Genomic DNA, 12,408 nt, shown 5'->3' on the forward strand with positions numbered 1-12,408 from the left:
CCTGATGTTCATTAAACAACCAAACCTGACTCTACTGTACTTTGAAATGAGGATAACAAATCAACTTCAAAGACAAACTGCATATTTTTAGACTGCAGGAGACTAGCTTTGCTTAATTTATATTTCCAAATAATCATTATACATGTCTTATATTTTTATACTGTTGAAAAAAATTAAAGGAACACTTTGTAATGGGAATCTCAGTATCGGGGGGGACTGGCTAATGTGTCCATAACTAAAAGATGCCATATGGAGGGCTGAAAGTCAAGGTGAAAAAATAATCCGGCAGGTTAGTTCATTTAGCTGAATTTCATTGCACCAACTCTAAATGTTACTGAGTGGTTTGCCACACATGTTTGTATGCATGTCTGATGACGCTGCACATGCTTCTAATGAGTGATGGATGGTGTCCTGGGGGCTTTCCTCCCAGACCTGGACCAGGGCATCACTGAGCTCCTGGTCTGGATAGATATTGCCCAAAAAGTCTGAGTTACAACCTGGTAGCTTCAGATGGACCAAAACATTATGTCCCAGAGTTTATATTGGATTTAGGTCAGGCAAGTGTGGGGGCCAGTCAATGGCATCAGTACCTTCATCCTCCAGGAACTACCTGCATCATCTTGTTGCATTAGGCTGGGCATCATCACCGTACGGCCTTAGGAAGTCTGTTTCTGATTGTTTAGCCAGAGCATTGTCCTGCTGAGGGTTATGTTGTAGCTCTGGAAGTGCTCATCCTGTTCCTCCCTGTACAGAGGAGCAGATAGCGGTCCTGCTGAAGGCCCTGTTCAGCTCTCCTGGAGTTAACTGCCTGTCTCCTTGAATCTCCTCCATGTTCTTGAAACCGTGCCTTGAGATGCAGCAAGCCTTCTGTCACTGACACATATTGATGTGCCATCCTGGAGGATTTGGACTACCTGTGTAATGTCTGTAGGGTCCAGGTATCACGGTGTCCTCCACCGTACAGGTGGAGGACACCTGATACCTGGACCCTACCTGGACCCCTACCCTACCACCTGGATACCATTCCTGTTTTGGGATTGTCTCATTCTTGCCCCTATACTGTATCTGTTGTTAAGACCAAGCAGCTGAAACTGATAACAACCCGCTCTGCTAGTTAACTCACCAGGTCAATATCCAACAAGTTTGACTGACCTGATGCTGCACTCTGATTAAAAAGTGTTCCTGTAATTTTTTGACGTGTGTGTGTGTGTGTGTGTGTGTGTACCATGTTTACATATCTTTGTGGGGACCAAACATTGGAATTTTACTATACTTGTGGGAACCAACAGCCCTTATGGAGACAAAATGCCCTTCCCCACGGGTTTGACAGCATCTGAGGCTCAAAATGTGGTTTTTAGCCTATTGTTTAAGTTGGAGGGTAAGCGGCTAGGGAAAGGGTTATGTCAGTTAGATGACCCCCACAACGATATGAAAGTGTGTGTGTGTGTGTGTGTGTGTGTGTGTGTGTGTGTGTGTGTGTGTGTTAAAGGAAATTCATAATAAGTCACCTTTTAAAATTGTGTGCCACTGATTTCACCCAACTGTGAGACATGTTACTGTGTATGTCTGAGCTGTGTGTAATACCTGAATTATGCTTCAGGAAATCTACATCTTCCTTTAACATAACCAGAAACCGCTCTCAACCCTACATCCTGACCTTCCATGTAACCTGGCTTAAAAGGGTTCCCGGTTATGTTGTAAGTTAGGACTTAGATTTCCCGCTGAAGTCTGAATCAGGCTTGAGGTTTGAGTTCGCATGCTGCTCCTCACTCGTCTCTGCACTCGTCTTTTTGTTTGTTTGTTTTGCACGCTGCATGTGTTTGTTTGCATGGCACTCCGCTCAGATGCCCAGGTGGTGTCGAACACTGCCAGTAAGTAAGACCTGACAGAGCAGATGCTTTAGTGTGTGTGTGTGTGTGTGTGTGTGTGTGTGTGTGTGTGTGTGTGTGTGTGTGTGTGTGTGTGTTCCATGATTCTAGTGATAAGTTCTGCCAACTGTGTTTTACTGTTTTCTTCCTCCTCTGCTGGCTGTAGGCCAACACGCTGTGTGACACAGCCATCTTGCAGGTTGCGTGCATCACTGTGGGTCTAACACGGTGAAACGCGTACAGTTCAGTGTGGAGCCTGTTCAGTGCTGTAGCAGACACAGGGTTGGGCTTTAAAGCTGGCAGGCAGTCTGGTCTGCTGTGCTAACTTCCTGTTCCAAAATGTAATCAGCCTTTCAAGCCAGAAAACCATCTATGGCCAATTCATTAGGTTCTCTGAGTTTAATCTAACACAGTATATAAAACCTTGTTTCAGGAGGGATGCAATGCAATGCACTGTAACTTTGGAAATGTTCTGAGTATGAAGGTAAAAATCTACTAAATATACTCGTGAATTTTTTGCTCCTGTCCCTAACTGAGCCTCAGCATTTTCCAACTAATGAGCTCTAAAAAGGTCTTAACGTGGCAGTGTATCGTGAGCCTGCAGTGGAGGCTCCTCTCACTGATATCTTTAAATGTTGTGGATAAAATTATGGAAACTGAAAATGAGATGGTTAGTTTTAGGTATAAGAACCTAAAAATGTGGAAAATCCTGTGATAGACTTTACATCCCACAGTGTGTTGGGGCCCTAAGGATTTCTTTTCTTTTTTCTTTTTTTTTTTAGTCCTGTCTTGCTTTCACCTTTTTTGTCATTTTCACTCCTCCTGCTCCTCCTTCAGGACGAGTCACTCCAGCGGCTGCAGAAAGAGTCGGAGATCCTGCAGAAGACCTACGCACACTATTTCGACCAGACCATCATCAACAACGAGATTGATGAGACCATCAGGCACCTGGAGGAGGCCATTGACCTGGTGTGCACCACCAGTCAGTGGGTCCCTGTGTCCTGGGTGTACTGACCCGTAACATCTCATCCGCCTTCGCGCTCTCTCCCCCTCTTCCACTTCCCGCCAGCAACACCTCGGCCGTCTTGCCCTCTTCATAACTACAACACCGACACAGAAGACTCTAATAACAGAAGCCGACAGGGCAGCCCTCTCTACACTGCACTCGATCGGAACCGACTCAGCGTACTGTGAAAGCGTAACAGCATTCAAGCGTCGGACTCTTGCCCTCGCAGATGACCTAGTCTCATAGTGTTGTATAAAAACCGAGTAAAAGTGAATATTGTCATGTCTGTACTAGCTAGGAGGCAACATTTTTGTAGATGTTTGTTTTAAAGAGACAGTACTGCGTCCCGTCCTCTCATGTTGGTGCACCTGCAGTAACCCTCCCATCACGGCTGTTGGAGGACACTGTCTGCAGATGCAGTAAAAGCACACACACTGCAATGTCTTTCATCTGTAGATGTTTTTCGTTTTGTTTTTCCCCTCTCCAGCTGTTAGTGCAGTCACACGCACCTTTGGACTACCGGGTACTGTCTCTTCTAAATAAATCCATAAATGGTTTTAGAGATTTGAATGAGGTTATCATGCATGTGGACATTTGCAAGCTTCCATGCTGTCAGTCAGTGTTCCCCGTGTCCCTCTGTAAACCCTCCGAGAATTAAAAGAAGGCAAAATATATATATTACCAGAAAGAAATTAAAAAAAAGAAAACATTCCAGCTCTTTGGAAAAGTGAGCTCAACCAAAAGGAAAACAAATGTTAAAAATAAACCAAGAGTGACTGAGCCAGATGTTGACTTGACACCTATGCACATCCCTTGCATTTCAGGTGATGTTTCTAAATTTCTAGAATTATCGACCATGTAAGTGAGATGTGTTTGTATTTAAAAAAAAAACAAAAAAAAACAAGGAAGAAATCTAATAAAAGTTTTGATTTTTTTTTTCTCTTTTTGATTTATCGTACACCTAGTTCAGCATTTGCCATTTCCAAACTGTGATGTCCAAGAGTGTGTTTCAATCCAGTTTAAAAAGCAGCGATAGATGAGATCTGTCTTGAAACTGTAACCGTGTGCAAAGCAAGTGCAAGTGCACGCTTTACTTTGTGCAGAGCTGACGGCTTCAGAGGATGAGGAGGCCGTGCGTGCCGCTGAATAACCACATACAGTATATGAATATGACTGCCCCTCGGGTGTAAATGACTCCACAATGATGCAGGTTCTTCGGTATGAACAGTTTTTTTTTTTTGTTTTTTTAAATATATTTCCTTTTATGTGTTGGAAAATTAAACTTGAAGTGTCTCTTCATTTCGTTCTTTTTGCAGCGTCACATGAAAAGCATCTCTTCTAAAATCTGGCAAAGACCTGCTCAGGGTGGTGCTGGACACGCTGTATGTGTATCATTTAGTATTAAAAGCCACAAAAATGCACTAATGTGTGACGTTCACTCAGAGATGGAGAAAGATGTAAGGAAGGGGTGAGAAATTGTTTTCATAGATGGGGACTTCTCACAAAGTGATGGTCGATAAGCTGGAAAATCAAAGGTCACATGTAATGAAAAAATGGATATTCAAATTAATAATATTAATATTCAGTTTCAGTTGCCAGCTTTATGTTGGGTTAGAGGCTGGAAGATGGCCATGATAACTCGTCTAGTGTCTGCTCATATATTGGGGAATGTGGCTCTTTGCCAAAAACCTCGGAGCACTCACAGCACCAGCAGCCTGTCCAATTCAATTCAATTTTATTTGTGTAGCGCCAAATCACAACAAAAGTTGCCTCAAGGCGCTTCATAGCGTCCACAAAGAAAGCAGCTCTTGTAGAGTTCACAATACAAATGACTTTTTCTGAATGGGTCATTCTAAGCTGATATTTGGAGGCCCATGAACTTTATATTACTTTTTTTTTTTTTAAGTATTTTCCCCGTTCCTTAGTTTTTAAATGATTTTTCCAGTGTTTCTTTGGGTTTTTTCACATGCTTCAGATTAAATACATTTTAAAAGAAAACCCCAGATAAATACAATATGCAATTTTTGATTGATGAATTCATCTATTGAAGGAAAAAACCTATTCATACCTGCATTTTTCATTGAGCCAGGCTAGTTGCCAAATCATGTTTGTATAGATGTTTATGGGAAATCTCAGACCAGTGTCTACGTCTAACTTGGCTAATGTTTACATTTACTGAACTTTTACTTTAGTTACCTCCAAACTCGCTGACGTAAAAAGTCCAAAATGTAGGTAGTATCTTAAGGCCTGACCTCTCCCATGGCATGCATTTTTAATGAATGTGGAAACAAAGAATTAACCAGATTTTTTTTTTTTACCTGGTTTTTGTTTATAACAAAAATGAGATCCACATATGAGGACTTTCATCTTCAATTTCATTAGAACAGTGGCAGTATAATTTCGTCATAAGTGGATATCAGGCCCTTGTAGAGCAAAATTTAGTGTTTTGGTCTAGACAACCCAAAATGTGGTGTCCACATATGTGGACGCCAGGTCCTAGGAGGTTAAAAAAGGGATGGGCTACCTGCCATTACACACAAAGTGTGTAAAAACAACAGAAAATTAAGAAGTTTTTGCATCCAAACGTATGTTTCAGTGTGGAAAAAAAAAAAATCAGTCAACATCAAGGTCCTGATGTCCCTGAACAAGAAAGGGAAGGCCCTTTCTTGTTCAGGGACAACTGAGCTTCATCCAGTTCTCACCACAAGACACCAGCAGGGAGAATTTTGAGGTTGATTCTGGAGCTAAAGCTGTGTCATGACCGCTTTCACACATATTTCAGGATGTCAGTGACGCAGTTTGAACTCTTGTTAACAGAGTTGGGAACAGAGAAATCGTTTCAGAGAGCCGCCTGCTTCTGAGGTAAAACAGTATTGTTTCATTATTCCCAGATCCCTGTCTGTTTAGTACAAGTGTGTGTTTTTGAGCTACGAGCAGATTTTCAGACTGGGAACATACGTCCATCTTATTGACACAGTAAACATTAAAGTTGGTTTCCTGTAAGAAATGCTTTGTGCACATCCCTCCAGCTTCAGCACTGCCTGTGAGTAACTGCAGCTCGATCCAAACCAGTGAATCCAGGCGGGTGCTTTCTGGGCTGATCACATGTTAGTTTTATTGCAGCATAAAATCAAAAGGTTCATACTACACTTTACTCCAATACTAGATTTTTAATTCACATTTACTACGTTTTGAAGTAGCTCAAAGTGAAGCCAGCTGCAATTATTTACTATGATTTTAGGTCGTTTAGTGCAGTGGTTCCCATCCCAAACACTGAGTATCTAAAGCTCTATGGACAAATCTGCTTTTAGTTTTAAGACTTTTGTCTAATCCTGGTTTCGCAACTATTTGAACTAAAAATGCTCAAATCTTGCTCAAATCATCTGCCTAATTATAGAGGTCACATTGTTCTGCCAGAGCCGTTCTCTTCTATCAGAGTCTCAACGTGCGCCTCAGAGCAGGAGATCCTTTAGTTGGGAGGCTGGGAGGTGTGCATTCGTTGGATCAGCCTGGTTATGGTGAGGTCAGACCGGGAAAACGTCTACACATAAAGCAGAGAGGCGCTACCGGCAGCAAGGGCAGATGAGGCAGACCACAGTGGATAAAAAAAATATATAACGGGCATGGATTATTGAGGCCAGATAGGGTCATTACACACACACACACACACACACGTCCATCTATCCAAGTTTCATACTGGCAAACTCAGGAATACCTTGATGGATATGGCACCAAAAGCCTCTTCTTAACTCATTAGATTTTGGTGGTTAAGGCCAGTGTGAAAAGGTTACACATCATTGTAATGTTCTGCAAAACCACCTTCTGGCCTTCATTCAGCAGCATAAGTAGAACAGCAACAGGAAGCTGTGTTGTTTCACACAGCATGCATTCACGCTGCACTGCAGAGAGAAAAACGTGTTATCTATTGCATTTCCCAATATATTTTTCATATCATCAAACAACTGGCTAATTTAAATGTTTCAGATGCAAATGACCTTGTTACTCTTCACCTTGTGGCACATATGAAGATGAAGTTAATCATGTATTTATGTGTGTATGTGCATGCATCGTTCCACCAGAAAGAAAAGCCTGACTTTTAGTTAAAGTCACGCATAATAAATGGAGTCCAGCATGTCATACATTCCTGAGGCTTATATACCTCAGGTGAATGTGCATTAAGCTGACCTCTCTGTTGAAACACTGCATTTGGTGATTTCAATCAATGCAAGTGAGCGATTAGAGTCCTCCAGAGCTGAAACCTGTGGTTTGCTGTTGAATAATCCCATAGCATTAACGTCAGGGGAAAGAAAAACAAGGAGCAGTTGACAGGACAGCTGTGGTTCGTTTTCTTTTTTTTTTATTCATTTTTTATCAGGTATGGATGTTAAATATCTCACAGTTGATGTGTTACCTAAGCAAGAAGAAGAAAAATAATTGATTTTTAAAATCTGGCTTCTTCACCTTCTCTGAAAGCCCCACACTGATTTATAGAGAACAGCCCTGGGAGTGGGGAAAATGTACAATGACCACGATCCTCTCACACACTTTTATCACTGAGGTGGAGGCAGAGATCCAGCTTGGATCAACAGTGAAGAACGTGAAGATTTGTTGTGTCTGACACAGAGAAATAAAATATTAACTTTCACTTCATGCAGAAGTTTTGATGTAGCTTTTTTTTGGCACTTTAATCACCACAGGGCAAGTGTCATCTGATTTTATTAAATGCAAGAAAACTCACATGAAAATATTTTAGATGGATGTATTGCCAGGGGAAAAGTTTCCCATCTAAGGTGATACAACTTTGTGGCAAATTGTTGCTTATATATTCAGCATTTACAGAATATACCGCTATAACCTTGGTTCTCTGAGTGAGAGATGGCAAACTTTGTTCACCACTTCAGGCCAACTTTAAGAGTGAGCCATCACCGACATCTCCACAGACCTTCATATTTAAATTACCAGCTGACACACATGTGCAAGTGTAAACAACAGCTATTCATTGGGCTTCACATTTTCTAACTGGAGTCACTGAACTTGATCTTATACCCGTATGTACCATGAGGGATTATTTTAATATAGTTATATGGTTATGTGGTTACTAACAGACCTGTAAGTTTGGCTTTCAGTTTTGATGAGTTGCACTGATTAGCAACTATCTGTGTCTGTGAAAAACAAAATACAACAAAGCTAACTGGCTATAGCTGAAATTAAAAGAAAAGCAAAAGAAAGTGCTACAACTGAGATTTCAAGTCAGGAAACTGTAGTGGTGAATTAGAAATGAGGTCTCCATTTGTTGTGTATCATTGCCACCTTTACAAAGTCAGTGTGTTTTTGGGCTCCACCAACTCCTGAGGGAACTAGCTGCTGCTTTAGCTGCTAAATGCTCATTTCGTTGGTAAGCTAGTCTCTAACACTATCTATCAGACTGTTGGTAATGCACTAACAGAGTATATAGTCATTATGTGATTGCAAGAGTCCTGACTTTTCATTGACAATCCCAGTTATTATATCCTAATAGAGCATTTTGATTGATAGGCTGCAGCTCCACCAGGCTTCCCTTTAACTCGCTGAGGTCTGAGTCATCATGGGTGACAAACTGTACTTTAAAGAAGGCCAAAACTGTCTTTTTTGTGTCAGTTAGTTTGTGATTGCCATGACTTTGGAGAATATTTTAATAAAAAGAAAAAATATATATATTCTGTTTCCTTAGGATTAGATTAAAGCTGAATGCTGTATGGCAACAGAGGGTTAAAGCTTTAGACATGACAGTCTGAGTGCATAATTCCCAGATGACTGCTGTTTATCTTCGAGACCTGGGCTGCTTTGTTGATTTTGAATAATAATACAGTTGAACTAGAAGATGTACTTAATCCTGTGGTCTGAGACATCATCAGTGACATCTACAACCCTATGTCACTACAGTTTGTATTAAACTGTTTTCTAAGTCTTGGCGATCGGAAAATGAGCAAATTAATCATTCTAATTGGCAAACACGTGCCCTTCTCCAAAATACAGGGTTAGGAGAACGTTGGCACCTATGATGACTTAGACCTCAGAGAGCTAAACAAGCATAGCCCTGCCACCATGCACAAATATGACCACAGGTAGTAAAATATTCAAAGCATCAGTAAGTAACAACACTCAGTGCATTATGGTGCAGTAAAAGTTGTTAAGATAATTCCAACATGTTATATGTTGAGAAGTAAATTTAATCTCTAAATGTACTATTCTATTTGCTATGATTGTTATGTGTGCTGTACTGAACCATCCTGTTACTACATCACATATGTTACATGATATGTCCATGAGACATGCAATAATGTTTCTAATCTTCAAAGCAGAAGGATTTTCCCCTTGATCACAGTTTCTGTTGTTTCCAGTTCATTTCCTAGAAAGGTTTAACATGTAATCATAAATTCTTGGAAAGGTGCCTGGAAATTCCACTGACTAAAGATGATGTTATATTAATTAATGCAAGTCTGTCATAGCTGTTATCACATTAGAAATTTGTTCAGATATGAACCTTTGCAGCCCTGCGACAGACTGGCGATCTGTCCAGGGTGTGCCTCTCCTCCCGTTCCCATGACAGCTGGGACAGACTCCTCCTGCTCCCCTGTGACCTGGAATTGAACGAGCAAAAGAAAATGTTGAGAGCGAGAGGAACGAGGTGCGACATCAGCCTCCTCGCTTGTCTTAGTCCCAGCATAATCCCACATTAACGAGCCAAAGAGGCCACTGGGCGGATTAAGTGAAACGGGTCAACCCCTCGACTGATGCTGAAAGGAGTCACTGAACCAGCACATCGAAAGCTTAATTATTTATTTTATTTAGAAAAATAGATTTTGACAGAGCATTGTGTCTAATAACAAAACTGAACTGCACCACAGGCTGTCTGACCAAACTACTCACACTCACCGGGGTAGAAAGAAAGCAGTCGCCTGTGTTATGGTATGTCAGCCACACAAAGCACAACAGTGTAAGTGTGTACATATGCATTAAACATGCTTTGACACTGCCCCCCCTCCATCCACAATATATGGCAATGACTCACCACAGTCCCTGTATAGAGAGAGATTATACCCATGCACTAGAGGCAAAGATAAAGTCCGTCTGTGTTACTTTATAGCACACACAAGCAGCGACGACACCGAGCTGCGTGCGGTAAGAAGATTAATGCATTTGTGGAAAAGCTGCAGAGCCTACACACAAAAAAGAGCGGACGTGTGTTTAGGAGATAACTACGGGAGCTCTCATCTCCTTTAACATTGTGAACCAAAATACAAAAACAAAATAGTCGGACTATGTAACGCTATGAATATTACATCATAATTAAAATGACGACTTATGCAACAAAAAAACTAGATGTTAGCTTACACAGTTTGAGTTTCATTGCCACTGCAATTGCACAGATGAATCCTGCCGCTGTACAGATTTGTATATGAACGAGGAGGAGCATGATCACATATGAAGTAGTATATATAAATCTTTAATCTATAACCAGTATGGTAAACCACATCCAGTCCTTCTTACCTGAAAATATTCAGTTTCCCCTGTTTGCATTTTACCAGGGAAACAATCCCAAAATCCTACATCAGAGCATTAACACACGCAAACATGAATAGCAACCCTTTTATATTCGCATGAGTAAATAAAACCATCTTTTATCTCGGGAGCATTTTTTAAAAAAAGCTTCCCATGTTCCTCATGTGGGTCATGAAGCAGATCTCATCTCCACTGTTCTCACGTGCAGTACAGAGAGAAAAATAGATCTGACTGGCCAATCAAACCCAAGCTGAGCCACATCACAATGAAGCAAAAAAGAGACTCGCTTGGCCAGGCCCGTTGACCTGTGACCCCTGCAGAGAGCTGCCCATCCTCGCTCTCAATCAGGGTCCCGTTGCGGAGGCTCTCTGTGCCGTTCCCCATCTGATCCCCGAACTCCGGGTGGATCAGTGTGAAAATGAGGCTTTTGAAGCGGTTCTCTGTGGTGGAGGTGATCTCCGAGGAGGCCGTAGTTAGGTTGAGATCGGCGGGGTCCACACATGTGCCGTTCACCTTGGCGAAGACCACCTCACCGAGATCCAGTCCGGCCACAGAGGAAGGTGAAGCGCAGGGGATGTCCCGCACCAGCTTGTAGTTTTCCATCCACTCCTTCAGCCACTCAAGGGAGCAGTCACACTCCCAGGGGTTTCTGAAGAGGTAAAGCCGGCCCAGGAAGTAGATGGGCTGGAAAACAGGGAAGGGAAGGGTGGTAAGATTGTTGCTGTTCAGGTGGAGCGTGATTAGGCTGGTCAGGTTCTCAAAAGTGCCCTCCTCGATGTATAGCAGCTGGTTCCTGTCTAGGTACAGGACCTCCAGCTCCACCAGGTCACTGAACCAGGTCTTGGACAGGTTGGTCAACTGGTTACCCCCGAGGTTGAGCATCTTGAGCCGGCTGAGGCCTTTGAAGGCGAGCTTGGGCAAATCAGACAGCAAGTTGTCATTGAGGTAAAGGTTCTCCAGCCGTGTAAGGTCCTGGAAGGCCTGCTCATGGATCACGTTGATGCGGTTCTCCTGGAGGTTCAGGTACCTGAGAGAGATAAAGATGTTTGAAAGAATGAACTGGTTTACACAATAAGAGAAGATCAGTGGCTGTGTTAGATTTAGACAGCCTTTCTTTGCTACCAATATTCAGTTTGTCATGCTTTTGTTTCAGCACAGAAAATCGCACATGCTACCTTAGGCACTGCAGACTCACACCAGGAACCACACCTGCACAAAATAACTTTCTTCATCTGTAAAATCTCTGAAAACAGGATGGGAGCAGTGCATGAACTAAGGATGAATACACAAACTTTGAACTGCTGAATGCTTAGTTCAAACAGAAGATGAACTGAGCGTGCAATGAGACCCTGCATGAGATAAATAAGCAGTATTTTGAACTGTGACTGTGGAATAAAAATCTGTAGCTGGAAATAAGCATAGCAGGTCTGCTTTAATAGTTTATGCAAAACCTCAGTCAATAAATGAATGCCTGGTTGTAGCTATGTGACTTCATGCATGAGCTTGGGGCCTGTGGCTTACTTGAGGCTACCCAGGCCCAGCAGGGAGTTGTAGGCCACTGCCTCTATCTTGTTTCTCTCCAGATAGATGTGAGTCAGGTTTTCCATGCCTCTGATGGCCCCCGGGATCCTCCTGAAGTTGTTTTGGAAACAGAGCAGCTCCTTCAGTGCCGTTTGCTCTATAAAGATACGATCGGGGATGCTGAACAGGTTACAGTCGGACAAGTCGAGGCGCACCAGCTTCTTCAGCCCTGTGAAAGTTCGTGTGTGAAGGTAGCTGATGTACTCGTTGTGCGCCATTTTCAGCTCCACCAAGTTCGAGAGGCCCTGCGTGACAGAAGCTGTTAGTCAAGTATGAAAACTCTAAAACTATAAAAATGAATTTATAGTAAATCTAGTAAAGATACAGTAGTGCTTGAAATTGTAGATTTTTTTTTGTATTTCTGCATGTTGATGGGTTTCCTCACATGATCATTCAGGCAGTTTTTATATA

The 12,408-nt window shown here is 42.1% G+C and overlaps 2 protein-coding genes across 17 annotated transcripts in view; one reads left to right on the forward strand and one right to left on the reverse strand.

Moving 5' to 3' along the window:
- caska (calcium/calmodulin-dependent serine protein kinase a) overlaps positions 1-4,305 on the forward strand; it is a 167,091-nt gene extending 162,786 nt beyond the window's left edge. For 8 of the 16 annotated variants that reach the window (XM_005745515.1, XM_005745516.1, XM_005745519.1 and 5 more), the window contains 2 exons: positions 1,845-1,871; positions 2,706-4,305. In XM_005745515.1, the coding sequence (XP_005745572.1) occupies positions 1,845-1,871; positions 2,706-2,882 (204 nt within the window). In that variant the 3' untranslated portion in view covers positions 2,883-4,305. The remainder of the gene's footprint in view (positions 1-1,844; positions 1,872-2,705) is intronic. The other 8 variants (XM_005745518.1, XM_013913946.1, XM_005745523.1 and 5 more) reach the window with 2 other exon arrangements.
- A 5,374-nt stretch (positions 4,306-9,679) lies between these two features.
- nyx (nyctalopin) overlaps positions 9,680-12,408 on the reverse strand; it is a 12,843-nt gene continuing 10,114 nt past the window's right edge. The window contains exons 4-5 of the mRNA XM_005745527.1: positions 11,938-12,242; positions 9,680-11,443 (exon numbers count right to left, since the gene is read on the reverse strand). Of these exons, the coding sequence (XP_005745584.1) occupies positions 10,615-11,443; positions 11,938-12,242 (1,134 nt within the window). The 3' untranslated portion in view covers positions 9,680-10,614. The remainder of the gene's footprint in view (positions 11,444-11,937; positions 12,243-12,408) is intronic.

The sequence above is a fragment of the Pundamilia nyererei genome, unplaced genomic scaffold (assembly GCF_000239375.1).
Source record: "Pundamilia nyererei isolate P.nyererei 1_Seehausen unplaced genomic scaffold, PunNye1.0 scaffold00160, whole genome shotgun sequence".
Taxonomy (NCBI): domain Eukaryota; kingdom Metazoa; phylum Chordata; class Actinopteri; order Cichliformes; family Cichlidae; genus Pundamilia; species Pundamilia nyererei.